Source organism: Xyrauchen texanus, chromosome 45 (assembly GCF_025860055.1).
Source record: "Xyrauchen texanus isolate HMW12.3.18 chromosome 45, RBS_HiC_50CHRs, whole genome shotgun sequence".
NCBI classification, from domain to species: domain Eukaryota; kingdom Metazoa; phylum Chordata; class Actinopteri; order Cypriniformes; family Catostomidae; genus Xyrauchen; species Xyrauchen texanus.
Genome location: NC_068320.1, coordinates 14,095,378 through 14,116,203, shown reverse-complemented (window position 1 = coordinate 14,116,203; position 20,826 = coordinate 14,095,378). Strand labels below are relative to the sequence as shown.

Genomic DNA, 20,826 nt, shown 5'->3' with positions numbered 1-20,826 from the left:
CTTCACGAATCGACTCAAACGAGTCATTAAAAGAACCGATTCAAAAGAATGACTCATTTGCGAATCGAACACCACAGGAGGCGTGACCGTTTAGAACCTGCGTTTAAATCTGCACCCTGCTTTACATTTTCGCATTCATTGAATCTTCCCCACCGTCTTTCACGTCTCAGAGCAGTACAAGCAAGCGTTTTACAGCAATGGCCAGTTACATTCATGTCCCCGAAGGCGCACCGGTGGTTCCGAAATTAGATGTGACCGTAGACGAGCACGATTTCAGAGCCGGGGCGCTGAAACTGATCAAGAAGCTTAGACCCCACTGGAAACCCTCGGAGGTCAAAATGAAGGTAAATCTCATGTCTTTCCTCATAACTTGCGATTTGGGCGGTCGCACGCTGACCCCAAGCGAAGCAGAAACCGTCATGTGCTGACAGCAGTTCGTTCATTCGCGTTATATAATGCAGAAAACGAACTTGAGCGTGTTGCGTCTTCAAATCCTCAGCTGCGTCACCAGATGGACCCATCAGCACCATGGCGCTCAGCACACCACCATCCAATGCGAGCTGTCAAAGCACTTGTTAAAACACTCGTATGCACGAAAACCTATATTTGAACTTGCATGTATTCAATAAAGTATATTTTGCAATTGCATAGGAGACAATTACAGCTGGAAGTGGAATTAAAATTGTAAAGGGAAGTGAGTGGGTGGGTGGGTGGTGGATCCCGGGAGTTTTGTACATGGTATCTTACATATATTACTTAATGCGCACCAGATAAATGGCATACGTACGTGCATGTGTGGGCGCGTGCGCGCGTGCATGTGTGTTCCTGATCTTGTGGTTTAAAATTGCCATATCGAGCCCTTGAGCTAAAGATTTTTATTTATGTGTTTGCAGTCAAAACATTGCCACACACGATTGTATAAATCTTCTTAATAAACCAGTTTAAAAATGGCACAGTTATGTGTATGATTGAATTGAAAATATAAAGATAAATGGCTGTTATTAAACAGATCTTTGGGATTTACATATTTTACATTGTCATAGATAGGCTTGCTCTTTAAGAGTGATTTAAATGTGTATATATTATAGTAACATACAATCCTAGGAGATCAGCCATTACAGAAATACTCAAACCAGCCCATCTGTATGGAATGATTTTCCGGACATTATTCAAAAGGAATTGCAAATTGTATTTGCAATTGCGTTTTCAATTTGTGGACGCATAAAATGTGACATAATCCAAACGCAATTGCAAATTGTGCATTACGGTTTGCATTTTCGTTTAAGCGAACGCACAGTGACTGCCAGATTTCAAATGGAAAAGCAAAGTCCGTTTGCAACTGTGTTTCCCATATCTTACGAGTTTTGGCCCTGTCATATTTAAATAGCAATTTCAATTACCACATCTGCTTTTTCACTTTCTCAGCGTCGCGTATGTAGCCAGCCAAAACTCAAATGGAATACTAATTCCCTTAGTATTTCCATTGATGCCTTACACGGAAACCTGTCAATCAGGGTCAAGGGTGGGATTATGCTATGGGGCGTGTTTGTCTTTGGAAGTGACGTCACTCACAGTCGACGGTCAAGAGTCATTATATAAACAAGCATTAAAAGTAATGGACCAGAAATCTGTAAGATGGCATCACTGCATCATTCTAAGGAAGCATAATATCTTGAGTTTTGACAGTTTTGTAAATTTTTTTTTTAAAACTAATTTTTAAGTGTGTGAACAACGTTGCACCAGAAATATTCTGTCAACTAGTACTTAAACAAAAGAGCAGAATAAGAACTAGAGGCACAATAAGTGGAAACTATAGCCGCAAAACGTAGAACAACATTTGGTCAGACATCATTTTCAGTAAGAGGCATACATTTGTGGAATGCATCTGAAATTAAAACATTGACAGACTTCAAGGTTTTTAATACACATTTAAAGCAATGGCTGAAACTGAAACAACTTTGTGAACACTGACTGTACAGGACATAACACAATGCATACAAACATAATGTTGCATATGTGAGCACGCACAGACATATGCACCCTTTTGTGTTCTTGTATTGTTAAATGTGTCTAGACTTTGATTTATAGTGACTTCCACATCTACTTAAGCCCATATCTTATTTCATATATGGGATGTATTTGTTGTATGTATTTTATTAATTATAAATCTTAAACTCAATACTCTGTAATTTTTGTTTTAAATTTATAAGCCTAACCAGGGACAGGGGTTGCAAATTAGTCATGGCTAGAAACATGTATGCGTGGCATCTACTTTGTAGGCCTATTCTTTATAAAGCAATGTTCTATGCATTTGTCCCTGTCAAATAAACATTAAAATAAATACAAAATAAATAAAGAGGTGATGCCCTGAACAGACGCCGGTTTATTTGATCTTGACCGTCGACTGTGAGTGACGTCTCTTCCCAAGACAAACATGCCCCATAGCATAATCCCACCCTTGACCCTGATTGACAGGTTTCCGTGTAAGGCATCAATGGAAATACTAAGGGAATTAGTATTCCATATGAGTTTTGGCTGGCTACATACGCGACGCTGAGAAAGTGAAAACGCAGACGTGGTAATTGAAATTGCTATTTAAATATGACAGGGCCAAAACTCGTAAGATATGGGAAACACAGTTGCAAACGGACTTTGCTTTTCCATTTGAAATCTGTCAGTCACTGTGCGTTCACTTAAACGAAAATACAAACCGTAATGCGCGATTTGCAATTGCGTTTGGATTATGTCACATTTTATGCGTCCACAAATTGAAAATGCAATTGCAAATACAATTTGCAATTCCTTTTGAATAATGTCCGGAAAATCATTCCATACATCTGGCACCAACAATCATCCATGCGATTATCAAATCAGCCAATTGTGTGGCAGCAGTGCATAAAATCTTGCAGATACAGGTCAGGAGCTTCAGTTAATGTTCACATCAACCATCAGAATGTGTAAAAAAAATTTATCTCCATGATTTTGACCTCAGCATGGTTGTTGGTGCCAGATGGGCTGGTTTGAGTATTTCTGTAACTGCGTAACTGCTGACCCCTGGGATTACCACGCACAACAATCTCTAGTCTAGTGTGTATAGAGAAGGGTGCCAAAACCAAAAAAACATCCAGTGAGCGGCAGTTCTACGGATGGAAACGCCTTGTTGAAGAGAGAGGTCAACAGAGAATGGCCAGACTGGATTGAACTGACAAAGTCTACAGTAACGCAGACAACCGCTCTGTACAATTGTGAGAAGAATATCATCTCAGAATGCTAGGGTGAGATGCAGGTTGGCACTGTTATGGCGTCACAAAGGGGACCCACACAATATTAGGCAGGTGGTTTTAATGTTGTGGCTGGTCGGTGTATATGAGAGAGAGCTCCATTTTGGGACTCCGGCTTTCCCTTTACTGACTGTCCTGGCTCAGTGCCCATTCAGGACAGAAAAGTTAACATGGACCAAATGTCAAAATGTATGAGGAACATATGAAAGCAAAACATGAGTTTTTTTCTACAGTAATGCATTATGGTCATGCAACATTCCTAATTTCTAAAATGAGGCCATTACAAATACATTATTGTGCAACATAGTTTTATTGCATTACTAAACCACTAAAAGGTGTTTGCTTGCTGCCAGAGACTGGCACGATGGTGGCTTTACACTGAAAAAAATGTTAACCTAAAAATGTGCATCATCAAAATTAATGGGTCTGATCCAAGTAAAAACTATTTAACATGTCTGAACCAACCGGAGTGCATTTGGGCACAATGACAAATATAATTTTAAGGATTAAATCTGGTAGAAATGGCTCTCTAAAGAAGTATTCCGGGTTCAATACAAGCTCAGTCGAAAGTATTTGAGGTTCCAATGAGGCACTTACAATGGATGAGAATGGGGCTGATCTGTAAATGTTAAAATACTCACTGTTTCAAAAAGTATAGCCACTAGACATAAACAATATGTGTGTTAACATGATTTTAGTGTTAAAGGGCTAACTAAACTCATCTGTGTAAAGTTATCTTGCCATGATGATGAAATTTCAACTAACCCTTAAAGGATTGTAAAATATCTATTTAATAAACTTTATAGCTCAAATAATTCACAAGTTTTAACAGAGGAAAGCATGTAAGTGCTTTTATAAAATAAGCTTCACATTTCTGCCTGTAAACCCTCCAAAAATTGGCCCCATTCACTTCAATTGTAAGTGCCTCACTGTAACTTCGATTTTTGTTTTTGAAGAAAAGGAGGGACAAGTCAAAATGATTTCTTGTGGTGATCAACATTATGCCACAAATGCTGTCGATTGAGCTTAACTTGATTTGAACTTGAAATATTACTGACGATTTCAGATTAAAATGTAGCCTACTGTGAACGCCCCATAGCGCTCCGTCCGTATTCATACTTCACTGATTAACCTGCTTTTCCAGACTTTTCTAAGAACACATAAATAAAGGAGCACTTCACATGACTATTGATACTCCTTTTTTTTTTTTACTGTTTTGAGTCTTTCTGGGAAGCCTAGAATACAGAACAACAAACTAGTTCCACTAAGTCAGGAACCTGCATTTATTGACCTGACCACAGCCTTGACAATCGTCAATGAGATGGTTCATGTTTCCGTTGCCTTGGTGTTGAAGGTATCCATGTAGGCAACTTGAATCAAGTTTTTCAGGTGCTCTGATTGAACTTCCTCTGTGCTGGTATCCCAATCCAAAAGATTTTACAGTGTGATTGGTGCTCTATGGGTCATGCAACTGAATTCCTTCCTTATCACAGCAGAAGGGATTCTTGTAGTTGTTTTAACCTCACACACCAAAAACAATAAAATATGCTATATATATATATATATTAGTACATATAATCTCACTTCCTCATGACTTTGTAAACCCATATGCCAAAAAGCTAAATTCAGATGAAAAGTCAGCAATCTGGAACAATAATCTGGTAAGGTTTTTAGCTTGAGGTGGGGAAGAATACTTCCTTGTACCAACAGAGCTGGTAGGAGTGTGACTCATCGCATATAAGAGGGGAAAACTGGTTTGTATTGGGTTGTTTTCATCAAGTTTAAAACAAAACAGGGTATTCTGCCCCATGCCAGAACCCTGTTGAAAATAAAATTCTTCATGTTCCGCCCACATCCAGTCAATCCCAGATAGTGCAGATGATTGTGCTCTGGAATGCTTGGCTTTCTGAACACGCTCCATCTACATTAGTTGACAATGCAAATTTGTTCGGCCCTGTCACATGGAATTCGCCTGCTTCTGTGCTGCTGGATTTTGATAAAATAAACTCATGACACCTGAACCACACAGCTAAATTTGTAAACTGACAGTAAAGTGAAGTTAATTCAAATTCCATCACATTTCTGTGGTGATGTTTCGGGAAGGAGTTTGTCTTGAAAATGTGGTGAGACATCTTATCCATCTATACTAAAGCTAATTAAGTTTACTACCTAACTTTGCTTTCCTCAAGTGTGAGATTTCTTGCCCACTGACTTGGCATTGGAAAAACCAGAAAAGGAACTAATTAAAAGCGTGGTGCTGACGCTAACAAGTTTTTTTTTTCTTTTTTAAAGAAGATCGCTAAAGCTTAACCTCAAACCAGCAGAGCAAGTTGATAATGAAGACCTCTACACTTTCTGTTTTCCTCTTTCTGCAGCCCTTCACTGATGGCATCACAAACAAGTTGATAGGCTGTTACATTGGTGGTTCCATGCAGACCGTGGTGCTGGTACGTGTCTACGGGAACAAGACGGAACTGTTTGTGGACCGTGAGAAGGAGGTGAAGATCTTCCGTGTTCTCCAGGCCCATCGGTGCGCTCCACGCCTCTACTGCACTTTCAATAACGGCCTGTGCTATGAGTTTCTGCAGGGTGTGGCCCTGGAGCCGGAGCACATCCGTAGCCCTGCCATCTTCAGGTTAGATATGCCTAAACACAAAGCAGTCAACATAATGTCTCATGCACATAAATACTTCTATGAAATTGTATTTTGAATAACACTGAAAAAAAGTGGTAGCATGCAATTGTTACCTCAAGCATCCATTTCTACTTGATCTAACTCAAAATAACCTAATTTGTCTGGTTGATTTAGTAAGATTAAATAACATTATTTAATTTAAAATTCAGTTAATAAAAATAATAATTTGTGACACGTTACCACATGAAGCACATTTTAAGTTACTTGAGAAAATATTTTTACAGTGTATTTTGATTAAAATCAATTATTATTTAACTGCTTGTCCTTGCATATTATTGCAAAATGGCTTTAATGGTTGACCGATATGGCTTTTTTTTAATGGCCGATACACAACACATTAAACTGTTAACCATCCATTGACAAATGTACTGATTGATTTTGGAACTGACTCTAATTTTTTTTTTTTTATTGCAAATTAACAAAAGAGTAACACATACAAGGGAGTGAGACACATATACAATACAGAAGAGAGAAAAAGCATAAAAACAAAACAAAAACAACGAAATACAAAACAGCCCAACACAGTCATCGATAAAGTGGTGCATGTAGACAGATGAGATCCTTTCTGTGACGCAAGTATAGATAGGGGCAGTCCGGTAGTATCAGTATATTTTTAGTGAGGGTATTAATCACCCCAACAATCACAACAACAACAGCAATATATTAATATTAGTGGTGATAGTATCAATGATAATATTTATAATGATAATTCATGACAATAATAGGAGCATTAGCTCTAGCAATCTATAATAATATTAGTGACAATAGTACTACTAACAATTGGAACTGACTCTTGATGCCGATAAGGGCAGCAACAGACCATTGCTCTTACCATTCTACTTGGGCTACGTTCACATTAATCCGATACATTCAAAAATGGTCTTTCGCTCTCCATCCACACTGCTATTTTAAAGCGTTTTCCAAAGTTGCTCATCCACACTGAAATGTATGAAAACTCAAAAATCCCCTTACTGTTCCATGTATTGTCCTCGCGTTCTGTCAATTCCAGCAATTCCGAGTAAACGTCCCATTGCCTTTTGAAGGAATGCAATGTGAAGGTTGTACAAGTCACATTTATATCAATACTATCAAAGCAGATCAACGCCTATGTCACATTACAACAAATAGTTTTCAGATATCTGTTTTCTATGATGTGAAGATGGCATATTCAAATTTGTCCACTTGGGAGAGCGTTTTCAAAAAGCTCAGATTTTCGCTGCCAAAAAATGCCATCTCTGTGTGGGCGCAAGAAAAATTGCATATTTTGTAAATAACTTGCAAGTGGCCAGAAACTTTCTAAGTATATAACGTTGCAATTTTGTAGATATTTTCTGGCCATTAAGGAGTTGTTTACTCCCCAAAAACGAATTTATTGCATTTTGTGCTTATAAACTTTCGGATAGTCTAAGATAACAGCGTAACAAAGTCTTTTTTACTAGCATCAAATAGGCTATCGTTGTTTATTGGCCTGAACACTATTGTCCTTTTATAATTATGAGCTCATCAATTGAGGACAGTGTAATGGAGATCTGACCTCAAACTAGCCAGACACTTGTCATATAACCCAGCCTTCACCCAGTAATTCCTTAAGACAAGAATACGCACTGCTCTCTCTTTTGCAAACTGACCCCTGCCTAATGCCAATATGTGTCTGTCCTCAGACTGCTGTGAAAGAACAAGGCTACTGTGTTAGTTGAATGATAGCAGAAGTGTTGTCTGATAAGCCATTTTAAACAGTTTCATTTAAAGGTGAAGTGTGTAATTTCTGTGCTACTAACGTCACCAAACAGAATAGAACAGTCTGGCTTCAGAAGTAAAAATCAAATTTTTATCCATAGGGGACTGTATTTACAAAAATCTTTATTGAAGCACTTGACTAGACACCATTTTGATTGAACTCAAAAACATGGAATGTAAAACACAGAATTTAGGAAACAAATACAATGAAATCTAACTGATTTAAATCAATCTAATAGGCTAAAGGTGTGTGTTCAATAGCATGTTACCTTTTTTTTTTTATCGAAATTGGTATACAGAATTGTTAATTTTGATTGGTATTAGTATCGACAACTGACGTTTTGGTATCGTATCAACTCGATTCTCAAACTACTTGTATATTTCGGGATATTTCCAACAAATGTAAATTATATAGATTATGTATTTGTAATTGGCTATATATTTTTTTGTTTTTTATTGTGTTTACATCATTACTTATGTCTTGTACCTTTTGTGTTTTTGGCTGATTTTTAAATCCTTTTTTGCTACAAATTAAAGTTCATAAATCTCCTCAGAACTGGTTGGTTTGGTTCATGGCTTCTATCAGTTCTATGAACATTTATAAAAGCCTATAAAAGACGGCTGAAAAATTGGGAGAGCACTGTTGCGCCTTATTACAAAATATAAAGACTGTTTTCAAAGGTTTCCTTACATCTGCAATTGGTTGGCAAACAAATAGTCATACCCCAAACTCACAGCAACAGAGCAATGTTTAGCTAACAGCTCCATCATCAGAATTGCAAAATATATTTCAAATGTGTTGTTATTCATATTTTACAGGCTCATTGCAAGGCAGATGGCAAAGTACCATGCCATACATGCCCATAATGGTTGGGTGCCCCAGTCAGACCTCTGGCTGAAGATCAGCAAGTTCTTTTCACTTGTTCCTTCACACTTTGAGGACCCTGAGATGGACCAAAGGTGAGAAGAGCTTTAAATGAACGATTGAATCCCATTTAAATCAAACCACAAACTTTCCAATGGCATTTGGAAAAGAGATGTACACCGTAACACACCCTCTTGTGTAACAACATGGCAGTATTGAAGCAGTCAAAAGAATTTAGAATTAAAAACGCAGGTGGAAAATTGTCATATAATGTATCTCCGCATAACCTGCTGTGGTGACGTACAGAAAAGCTATGAGATTATTTTGATGTGTGACATTTCTAATTCCTAAGTAAATATGTTCTGTTCTCATTGTGGTTTGAAAGCCTTAGCCCACCCAATGTTACATGACATGCATATTTGCACAAGAACAAGTTCAGGGTGACGTGCATTAACTGTCCGTCATGAAGCAGAAAAAAATCTAGATGCCTTATCAATTTAGCTGGTGGTCATGGAATTTGAAAAAGCAACTAGATTTGTACATTTTCTAAAGAAAATATTGTGCTTGCTTGTGCAAAATTCCATGCTAGGGTGCTTTTTTGTTCACCCTCAAGTGTTTTTGAATTCTGGGCTCTAGAGATGACTCTGATCACTACTTCTTGTCAATGGAAAAAAAATTGAATCGGTTAGAAAAAAGTAATAGTTTACAAGGTACATTTTTTTTCATTTAAAAATACCAATGTGTGCCATCTAGCACCTACAATAAGTGCTTTCGTAACAACGACCAACAGCAAATAACACACCAATACAGCGTCTTTATGGTTAATTTACTATTTATAAACTTAACATATTCAGCTTGAACTGGTCCAATGCCTTTGCGTCTTTCAATGCCTTTTTGAAAGTAATCTTGGTTATGTCTCGTGTAATTTCACCCTGAAAAGGGTTTTAGATAATATTATTTACTGAGTGAAGAAGGCAGGTGTGGACAGACACAATGTGCCTTCATTGAATCACAATATCCCACTGGAACAGAAAAATATGTGTGTATGTATTGGCTATAGTTTAGGGACAAATCGTCCCCAAAAATCAGTTAAATCTGGCAAAACCTTCCTTAAGGGGCATTTGGGAATGTCCTCAATTGGATAATCAATTTATAAATTTTATAATTTATTTTAAAATCACAGTTTTCTTTTATGGTTTAGGTTTATGGTCTGCACACTAATCTGTTTTCAGTAACACCATCATTTTCCAAAATATGCATTACTAGAGAGCATTTTCAAAAGTAAATTTTTGGTGGTGGAAAAACCTGTTCAAATGTGGAGGCGAAGATGTTGCACAATCGCATAACATATGCATTGAAATACATGTAAATATAATATGGTTTCGCCATGTTTACGCCTCTTATCCCTCACTATATAACATTAGGAGTCTGTGCCATTATGGAGGCAACCTTAACACTATACAACATTATAAAGTCTATTAAGATAGCTTTGCCGACATTTGTGTGTGTGTGTGTGTGTTTTTATAGATGTTTGTGACCTTTTTTCCCCAGGCTGAACAATGAGGTTCCCAGTGCTGTGTGTCTTAGAGATGAGATGATCTGGCTTCAGCAGAGCCTTTCTAAACTGGGTTCCCCAGTCGTTCTTTGTCACAACGATCTGCTCTGTAAGAACATCATCTACAACCAACAGGAAGGTGAGTCCAACAAACCCCACCAGCTTCCTTCAGCCACAGTGGCATTTGTTTCCCCAGCCCCCTGCCTCAGGTAGGCTTGAATTTAGTGTTTTCACCTCAGAAATGTAGAATGGATGCCCTACCCTAAAGGATCCTTAAAGAAATAGTTCACCCAAAAATGTTCACCTTTCATTATTCATTTACACTGATGCCATCCCAGATGTGAATGACTGTCTTTCTGCAGCAGAACACAAATGAAGATTTTTAGAAGATAGAGCTCTGTCACATCCTTATAATGGAAGTACATGGTTGCCAGAACTTTGACAGTCCAAAAGTCACATTTAGGTAGAATAAAAGTGATCCATGTGACTCCAGTCGATCAGTGAATGTCTTCTGAAACTAATCGAAAGGTTTATGTAAGAAACAAGTCGATAATTATTATTATTTTTTTACTTTGAATCGGCGCTTCCATCCAGGGCTCTGATGTTGTTTGAAATGGCCGAACTCTCATGTGACGTTTGTTCTTCTGTTGTAAATAAGTGCAGCTTCTGAAATCTCACGTGAACTCACTGACACACTTACATCATGCTTATTGTCAGCTGCTGGCAGGAAGCGCTTTTTAAAAGTTAATAATGCTTTAATTGTCTATTTATTTTTTTACACAAACGATCAACCATATCGATTCACATCAGAAGACATTCATTGATCGCATGGATTACTTTTATGCTGCCTAAATGTGACTTTTGGACCATCAAAGTGCTGGCACCTGTGAACTTCCATTATAAGGACCTGACAGAGCTCTAACTTATTCTAAAAATCTTAATTTGTGTTCTGTTGAAGAAAGACAGTCAAACATATCTGGGATGGCATAAGGGTAAATGAATATGAGAATTAAAATTTTTGGGTGAACTATTCCTTTTTAAATTACATTTTCACGACCAGAACAATCCACTGGTTTCCATAAAATGTGTGTTTCTTTTTTTTTTTTTTTGTCTTTTAAATCAAAAGCAAATGTGTGTTTGTTGTTTTTGGGGAAAGTTGCTGTGATGCAGTTTATCTTCATGATGTAGAAACTGGCGACTGTTTGCTGCTGCCTAAACTGCGGGCTGGAGAGAATGAATGCAAGTGTTGACTTGGAAAAGAGTGAGAAAATGGCTGCTCTGCCACCGTAGTAGTGGGAGAATTTATAGTTCCTGTCTCATCTATTTTTCTTTTTTTAGTGGCAGCAGCAGTCATACTGATTATCATCAGCGCATATCAGCCACAGTTTTAACACTGAAGGTAGCAGTTGCCCTTAAAGAGATAGTTCACCCAAAAATGAAAATTGTGTCATAATTTAACCAACTACATGTTGTTCCAAAGCAATTTCTTTGTTCTGTTGAGCACCGAGATATTAGGCATATTGAAATCCTCATTCACTTTCACTGGGTGGAGAAAAAAAAAGATGCAGTGAAAGTGAATGGTGAGTGAGGTGGTCCTTCTGCCTAACATCTCCATTTTGGGTTCCACAGAAGAAAGTCATATGAAATGGGTTTGGAAGAATGAGAATAAGAAAATTATGACACAATTTTCATTTTGGGGGAACGGTTGCCTTTTAAAGCTGTTCTTGGACCAGTAAATTATTCCCAACTACAGATTAGCGATTCAGTCATGCCATTGAAAAAATTTGTGGAGTGGGTTTTACTTTAAAAAAACAAAACAACCTACGAAACAATTTACACTCAAATTGCTAGTACATTTTACAGACCATATTTTCATGTAAAGGCTACACAAAATTCTTGGTGGCTTTAATTATAGTATTACTTTCGCAATACTCTGTTTTAAGGAAATTGTTTTTTTTTGTGGACATTTTACTCACAATGTTGCACTGAATTAAGCCATGCTTTAAATATTGTACTAGCAATCAATGCCTTTTAATGCATTTAATGTACCACACGACACAAGGAAGTCTTCCACAATAAAGCTTAATGCTTTCTATATAGTATATTAGACAACATTACCTTACTTTACTGGCAATAGAAACAAGATCAAGAGCTGCCCACACAGACCTGAACACTTGGTGCCCAAAACACAACAACGTAACAATCAACAGAATTTTTTTTAAAATCATAAACCGGTAATTTTACAAAAGACTTCGTAAAACAAAGTTACAAAATGCAACAACAACATCGCTAATAAAAACGGTGTAAATCAACTTGCAAACAGTGAAACCATTCAAGCGCATTAATTACTCAAGCCTGCCACATGCTGGGAACACCAGCTCTGAAAATATAAGTCAAATTTACTGAAATTAGCAGATTAATATGACAAGGTTTTCTTCACAGACATGATGATGCATTGTGATGATAGCAAGCATCATAAATTACATTTAAGTACAAGCTAGAACATTAATTTGTACATGTTTGAATCGAGTACAAATGAATAGAATTTACGCAATATTTTCAAGTTCACGCTAAAACTAACTTATTCACTGTAGAAAGTACTTAATATTTACATCACTACAAAATAATGTTTTTCAGTGTGGAAATTTGGTTCAAGAACATGTTTTGAAGGCAGCTACGACCTTGGGCACTTGATTGTATTTGAACTTCACAAACCATAACTTTCAGAGGAAGGAGGCGACATAAAAAAAAAAAAAAAAGAAGCCAAGCCACTTCCTCCAACTAGCTTTTCACACACACACACACACACACACACACACACACACACACAAGGGGTGGGAGGACGTTTTCAAAGCAAAATGTTTTTATAAAAGTTTTTTTTACAACACTGTACACTCAGCCCCCTCCACACAAAGAGCAATAGAGAGCAAGAGTGTTACGTAACAGCAAAGCTTTTAGAGAATGTACTTGTTTTTTTCTTTCCTTTCGTTGTCACTCAGGGAGTCAAATAAGTTTATAAGTCCTACAGGCTTGGCCTACACAGGAAGCCACCATGGCATTTGCATTGAGGCGGTAACTTGAAGCCTCATTGGCTGGCTAATCGACCAATGGGGATGCTGTGTGGTGGGGTGTGCGTTTTTTAAGATGAGCCGTGTTTGTTCTTAAAGGGGGAGGTGCCCAGTGGCCTCTCTGCAGTGAAGCTGTGTGTGTTCTGTGACAGATGTGAGTTTGCCCAAATCTCTTCATCTGCTGCACAGGGCTATAGCCACTGACTGGAGGTGTTCAGTGTGTCCAGCTAGGACGCCACCGGGTCCGGTAACCACCTCACGTGTCTCTTTCTGTAGACCAACACTTATGTCCAATGTCAATCAAACTTTTTTCTACACATCATAAGCTCTAGAGCACTGGGAATGCAAGTCAACTTTAAGTCAAACACACATGTAAACACATAGGCACACTCATTTAAAGGAACAGGCAGTGGTGTAGTTTTAAACGGGTCATATCATATCTTTTGAGGATAAAAAAAAAAAGAGCATGAAAGCATACTTTCAGAACTCGAAACCTTCTCAAAAAAAGACTTATACATTTAAACACATATTTGGTGACTTAAAGCGATAGATCACGCAAAAAAATGACAATACATTTACTCACACTCTTGTTGTTACAAGCCTGAATGTCTTTCCTTCTGCCTTAGAACACAAAAGGAGATAATAGACAGAATATTAGTATCTGTCACCATACACTTTCATTGCAATTGTTTTCCATACAATGAAAGTGAATGGTGATGGAGGCATCCTAAAATGTCCTTTTCTGTTCCACAGAATAAAGAGTCATACAGGTTTGCGACAATACGGGTTTGCGACAATATGAGTAAATGCTAAAGTGAGTAAATGACGACTATTTTTGGCACACACACAAACCGCTACTGACATTATAGTTACAAGTTTAAGTTTGACATATGTAGAATACTTGATCTTGCTCCGCTCAACAGTGCCAAATAATTAAGCACAATTGAAAACCAACCTAATTAATGAGTACACCCTAAAACATCTACTGAATATACCATGTGCAAATAAATATAAGTGGATGTCAGGGAAAAAATGTAATGATGTGACCCTTTTAAGACAACACAAACAATGCACTACACATATTTCTATTGTCTCATAGGAGTAAAGCTTTGTATTCTGAAGTCGGCTCTATCCACATCACTTGACCAATAAGTCATTGCTTGCTACACCACTGCTATACAGACTATGTGCCACTAGATGCCGATGTCGCCCATTGTCTCTCCTTTACCTCCTCTGTTCCTAATACCGTCTCCTGTTTTTGCCTTCTGTAAGGCTGTAAACTCCTCTAATTTGAATAGTTTATCCATTTTGCTCTCTTTTATGTTCCTCTTTCTTTGTTGTGTTTCCTCCTGTAGAGTAAAAGACTGTTTGCGTGAGACACTGTCTTTTACCACTTTAAATATTTCCTGGAAAACGTTGAAAACTTGCAATACAAATTCTCTTAGTCACTTCACATTTTGTAATCCAAGTAGGAATCAATGTGTTAAAATATCACCTAAATATATTTGAAATTAATAATATACATGATCTCAAAAACATGATTGCAACTATTCCACTTTTCCTCTCCGCAAACTCATGTAAATATAACATGCTATTTATTTCACATGTGCATGCTATGAGTGCATGAACTCTGTCCCAATGTCTTCAGTTTCTGTCATTTGTTGACTCTCTTGTCTTTCACCAGAATGCAAATCCTTACTCCTTTTCCCAGTTGTGATTTGATCAGTTTAAACTGCAAATAAACCCCATGTAGTGTTGGTTTGCTAAACCAGGCATAGAATGTTACAGTAAAAAAGAAAAAGGGTTAAGAAGACAATTATCATGTGTCAATTCTTTTCTAAACAATTTTTCATTTGTTTGCCCTCCTGCAGGAAATGTCAAATTCATTGACTACGAATATGCTGGGTACAATTACCAAGCCTTTGACATAGGGAATCACTTCAATGAATTTGCAGGTAACGTGATATGATCAGAAATAAAGCTATTCCATATAAGAAATTAACTAACAGAGATTGGAGAAACCTGTTTAACAAGGTAATCTGCAGCATAAAGATGTAATTGTGTGTAGGGATAGTCAATGTAGCTGAAAATGTATGAATTACATTCGTTTATGTATACATTTGTCTTAATCTGGTTTGATCTTCCAAGTTACAATACAAATACACATTATTTTATTGTTCTTGTATGTACTGAAATACATCATTCAAACAGTCACAGTGTAGGTTGTAAAAAGTATGTGAACCCCTAAGTTAATGACAACAAAAGCGAATTAGAGTCAAGAGTTGGCAAACCTGGAGATTGGAGGTGTGGGTTAGAGCTACTTTGCACCCAAACATTTTGAGTTTGTTATTCACAAGAAGCATCTGCTGACGTGGACTATGCCTTAAAAAAAAGAGATCTCAGAAGACCTACAATAAAGAATTGTTGCTTTGCATAAAGCTAGAAAGGGTTACAAAGTTATGTGGAAGAGTTTAGATATTAATCTGTCCACAGTTAGACAAATTGTCATAAATGGACCAACAAATTAATACATTATAATAAATAAGCAATTAACTGCAATATTGATCTACATATAAATATTTTTCTAAAACATTTAAATACATGGACAATGGAATTTACTTAATGTAATGAGTAAAGACAAAGCACAATATTCACAGTGTTCACAATGTTGATTTATTTTTATATTGTAAATATTAGATATATCGCCTAACCTTAATTGGGTTTGGTTTTGTGTGATTGACAGGTCTGAATGAGGTGGACTACAGCCTGTATCCCGGGCGAGAGTTCCAATTGCAGTGGCTCAGGGCCTATCTGGAGGCTTACAAGGAGTACAAGTCACAGGGCTCACAGGTCTCCAACACTGAAGTGGAAGTTCTGTATGTGCAAGTCAACCGCTTTGCCTTGGTGAGTTGAAACTTGATTTATCATGATGCATTCTGAACCATATCTACCCTGCCAAACTAAACCCTGGTCTTATTTATTCAGTTTAATTGCTTTTTTTTTTTTTATAACATTTTTTCAAAGTAAATGGGTACATCGTGTACAGTTTAACTATTAAGCATTTAGATCATGTGCATTAGAGAAGTGATAGAACAGAGGCCGAGGGATGAATAGTTATTGCAGGTTGTCAAGGAAAGAGCCTTGACTTCCTGGCCACCCTGACTGGCATCGTTTTCTCTTGTGTCCCTGAGAGAGACCTTGAAAGACATTAAAACAGATGCCATAGAAATGCCACAGTGTAAAAGCTTAATGAATGAATGACTGTAGATGTTTTGCTACCTTAATTTTTACATTCATTTCTCTGTTATTGGAAACCTGGAGAAAATATGGACCGATCTGAACCAGATTTGGTTGCGAGTTTTGTTTTTAGGGTTCCCACTATCTTGAAATATCAGGAAATTCTTAAAATTATGATTTCCAAGCCCGGAGAAGTCATGGAAATAATAAAAATCCGGACAAGTAATGGCAATTTTTGGTAGTTTAAATGTTTTTCAGGCTACATTTTACTCTAAAACATTTATTCATTTAAAATTGCTCGATGTGAAATCTATCAAATGATTTAAAAAAAATCAAAAGTCATGGAAATTGATTTGATCAAAAGGTGTGGGAACCCTGTCTTTTAGTAAATTTTAAGTCATCTTCTTTATTTCTGTTACATTCCAGTTGTGAACATGGCAGAACTACTTTGTAGGTACTAATCCCTGGGTTGCGTCCTTTAACAGGGGTCCTAAGTTGAGGTGTCTTGATGTTTACACACCACCTTTACGTGATGTTTTACAAAAAAATGGTCTGAATTTGCTCAGATTGTGGGTTTGCCTTTGACTCTGGCAGAGCCAAACATTTATCCTGTGCAGATGAGCAAAAAACAGGATGTGATAGTTTATTATTGGCCAGCATACCCGTGATCTTTACTCGCATGATGGATTCAGTCTCATAACGGGCTTTTATACATGTATGCCCCATTTTATAAGCTTTTTTCTTTACTGTCAGTGATCCATAACCAACACCAATATCTTCCATGCAGTTATATTTTCCCTTTTTAATGGGTTCACTAAAAGGAAACTGTCTTTGCTTAAGAAGGTGTAGGCCAAATGTTTCTAAGCAACAATAACATGCAATCTGTCACAGTTAAATCCAGTGTCCGGGTGATTCTCACAAAACCTGTCTATTAAAAAAATCTATAAAATTTTCATATAGAAAATTAAGCCTATTTTTTTGGACCATTCATATTTTTCAATTGTGACATTTATTTTCCATGACATTGAAACCTACTCAGAAACGTATTTCTATGATGCGAAAATCTTGTTACCTACAGAGCCATTTCCACCTGATCTAACCATTAAAATAAAAATATTTTTGACTAATTAAACTGTTAATGTAGATGTCAGCACATGAAGCAATATTTTTTTTAGTTTGTTTACTTTTTAGTTTCCAGTAATTAGATTTTTTGCATACAAGAAAACAATAATATATATTTCAATAATGTTAAATATTGTAAATGTATTTGCTCAAAACACATTTTATATATATATATAATACATTTAGAATATTTTAAAATTATTCAAATATATTAAAACATACAGTATAAATATACATTTATTTACATTTATACATTGATAGTACTGACATATAATAATACATTTACAAGATATTAAAATTATTAAATATAAGTTTAAAATATTTTTAAACTATTAGATATTAAAACGTGTGTGTGTTTGTGTGTGTGTGTGTGTGTGTGTGTGTGTGTGTAATATGTAATATAATAATACATTTACAATATTTTACCTTTTCAGTTATATAATACATTTACAATTTTATAAAACTATTGAAATATATGAAAACATATATAATGAAATATGTATACATTGATGGTACTTGCATTTAATATTACATGATGGTATTTGTTGAATTAATTTATACTGATTCTAAGAATTAAAAAGTGATTGCCCCCAGATAGGATGATATTCAAGACTATATTATTTATATTAAATAATATAATTTAAATTTCTTATTTCAATCTAAATGTTAAATAAAGATGATTTAATTTACAGGAAAATGAAAACAAATAACATAAAACCTAATTTTCTTTGTGTAAAATGTAATTAGATCTTTCTTTTGATTTTTGGGTAAAATATGAACCCAGAGTAAAATGGTTTCTTTTTGAGATTTACCTGTCAATAAATGTATATATTCAACCATAAAAAGGTATATTGTAAAAGCTATCCCCATATATCTCATTGTCTGGCTTTCATTCTCCCCAGGCATCTCATTTCTTCTGGGGACTGTGGGCGTTAATCCAGGCTCAATACTCCACCATTGACTTTGACTTCTTGGGGTGAGTTTTGACTTAAAACACTCATTATAACACATGAATTCTTAATATAAATATAGTTTTAAACTACCATACACATTCTCATTCTTTGTCATCAAATATGCTTTTTCAGATACGCAGTTCTCCGTTTCAGCCAGTTCTTCAAGATGAAGCCAGAAGTGACATCACTCAACCTTCCAGAATAATCTCTCAGGTTATGGCTCGCTTTACTCTAGAGAATGGCTCCCCCTGGTGGACTAGCTGGAGAGCTCTTCAGTTTTGTAGACTGAACAATGCACTTGTCTGAATGCATCATTTTAGATAAATAATTTCTGAACTCACCATCAAGTTGGTTTAGTGTTGTAGAAAGCCAAAAACCAAAGCCGCCCTCCTCACTTCTATCTGGCCCAGAAACAAGTCACCCTAGTGCCCTAGTTATACCAACTATTCCAGCAAAATCCTATTGCTAATCCAGAAAGCAACTGACCCTCTGCCATCACGCACAACATAGAGAGGCTTGCTCTGGAGCCTTGACATGCCCATATATTTGAAGAGCTCTGGAAATGTAGAAATAATAAAAACACAAACCTCCCCTCCCAAGAAACCAATGACTTTCCCTCAAAGGACAGAGAACCATAAACAACAATATCATGCACAAAAAGAGAGGAGGACTACTGGGTTTGTTTTCAGCAACTGTCTATCATCCTAAAGATCATTCCTACTTGTTTAAACACGTTTTTAAGGGGATAAATCTGTGTACTGTAAGGTAATTGTAGTTTAAGGACAGTCGCTGATGCTATGCAGGTCTTGCTGAATGGAGAACAGATGTGATAAGATGTGTAATTCAGGGACCAATAGAAGGGTTATTGTTTCCGATTGAAGATTCCTCCCTCATTCTGTCACTGAACCACATTCATAAAGTTTCCCAATGTTTTCTCAGCGTGGTGCTGTAAGAAGAAATGGGTAGCTGAGGCTACTATAAGCCGGTAGCTAATCTGAAGCCCACACCAAAGTGCTGATATTTCTTGCTTTGTATATTATGCACAGTGTATTTTTCCACATAGATAATAATGTGGGGTGAAATTTACTGTTTGAAAGGTGTTTTTCTTTTTTTTTTTTTTGTATATACTTATTTAAATGAGATTGCTAGGTAAGCGGTGTGTTTGTCTGGGAGGTATTGGTGAACTGTTTTTAAAGGATGTATTCCCGGAGGCCTTAAAGGCATCACCCGCTGGAAACACTAAAGCTTTTATATTCTTACTCTGAACTCCACTTACTCCACAATAGCTAAATGCCTTCTTTGCGCAATTATTTTTGAGAACATCATCAGTCCTCATTTGAACCTCCAATTGACCACTCTTTCTGCCTGAAATAGTTTTAACTGCAAGAAATTAAGATATGGTGGGAGTAGAGATTTTGGTAGCACTTTATTTTACAGTGACCCTGTTACACACATTGCTGTAGTAATTATAATAACAGTGTAATTACAAGTAGCTCTACATTAATTACATAAATATTACATAGTAATTGCATGTAGTTTATTAAAATCACTCAGTACTTGCATAAACCGTGTAATGGAAAGTGTGACCAAAGTGTTTTCTAGAGCAAACCTCAGCCTCTTAGACGAACTGCTTGCATTTGCATCGCTTGGCTGCATCTCATTTACCTCTGTTTCCAGTGTCAGTTTGTCTGTTACAAACAACCATATACAATACTGTAAATACTAGAAACTGTGAACTCTGGTTGTTTTATTGTCTGAAGTATGCTTTTTCTATGCCAATTCTTTGGTAACAGCTTTGAACGGTCAAGGACCACAGAATACTTTTTTTTTTTTTTTTTAAGTAATACACCCAGACATTTTCATTAAGATGTGACTAAGATCCTAATATTGGGAAACTTGTCACTTCTAACAGTTAGCTTTTACTGAGATTAACTGATTTCTTTGCACTCTTTAGCATTTGTATATAACAAAGTGATTGGTAGTTCTTTCAGCCAATGAAGTGCTTCTGGTGAACATCGTACTTTGTACAGTACTGCCTCATGCAAATATCTACTGGCAATTTTACTGTAGGTGTATATGTACAACTGTAAACAAACTGTAAAATGAATCTTTGCTTAAACTGACCTTGTGTATAAACTAAACAGTTTTTTTTTTTTTTTTTTCTTCAAAACAAATGTACTGTTACATAGATTTAATAATCTGGGAATGAAATCTGTCAGTGTTGCTGATTCTGTATCAAATCTATGTGAATAGAAATAAAAAATTCTACAGGTTTTATTTGCCCATTCCTTGTCTTGAGTTTTCATTAAAAAA

The 20,826-nt window shown here is 36.4% G+C and overlaps 1 protein-coding gene across 1 annotated transcript; it reads left to right on the top strand.

Moving 5' to 3' along the window:
- The first annotated feature begins 120 nt into the window (after positions 1-120).
- On the top strand, positions 121-19,833 carry LOC127637328 (ethanolamine kinase 1-like). The gene is made up of 8 exons (XM_052118337.1): positions 121-344; positions 5,657-5,916; positions 8,533-8,673; positions 10,130-10,272; positions 15,073-15,156; positions 15,945-16,105; positions 18,463-18,536; positions 18,646-19,833. Exons 1-8 carry the CDS (start codon positions 198-200, stop codon positions 18,716-18,718), a joined length of 1,083 nt encoding a protein of 360 aa, XP_051974297.1. The 5' UTR covers positions 121-197; the 3' UTR covers positions 18,719-19,833.
- Positions 19,834-20,826: the final 993 nt, after the last annotated feature.

Coding starts and splice junctions, on each gene's coding strand:
- LOC127637328 (XM_052118337.1), top strand. CDS start 198: ATGGCCAGTTACATTCATGTCCCCGAAGGCGCACCGGTGGTTCCGAAA. Junction 345..5,656: donor CCTCGGAGGTCAAAATGAAG/GTAAATCTCATG, acceptor CTCTTTCTGCAG/CCCTTCACTGATGGCATCAC. Junction 18,537..18,645: donor ATTGACTTTGACTTCTTGGG/GTGAGTTTTGAC, acceptor ATGCTTTTTCAG/ATACGCAGTTCTCCGTTTCA.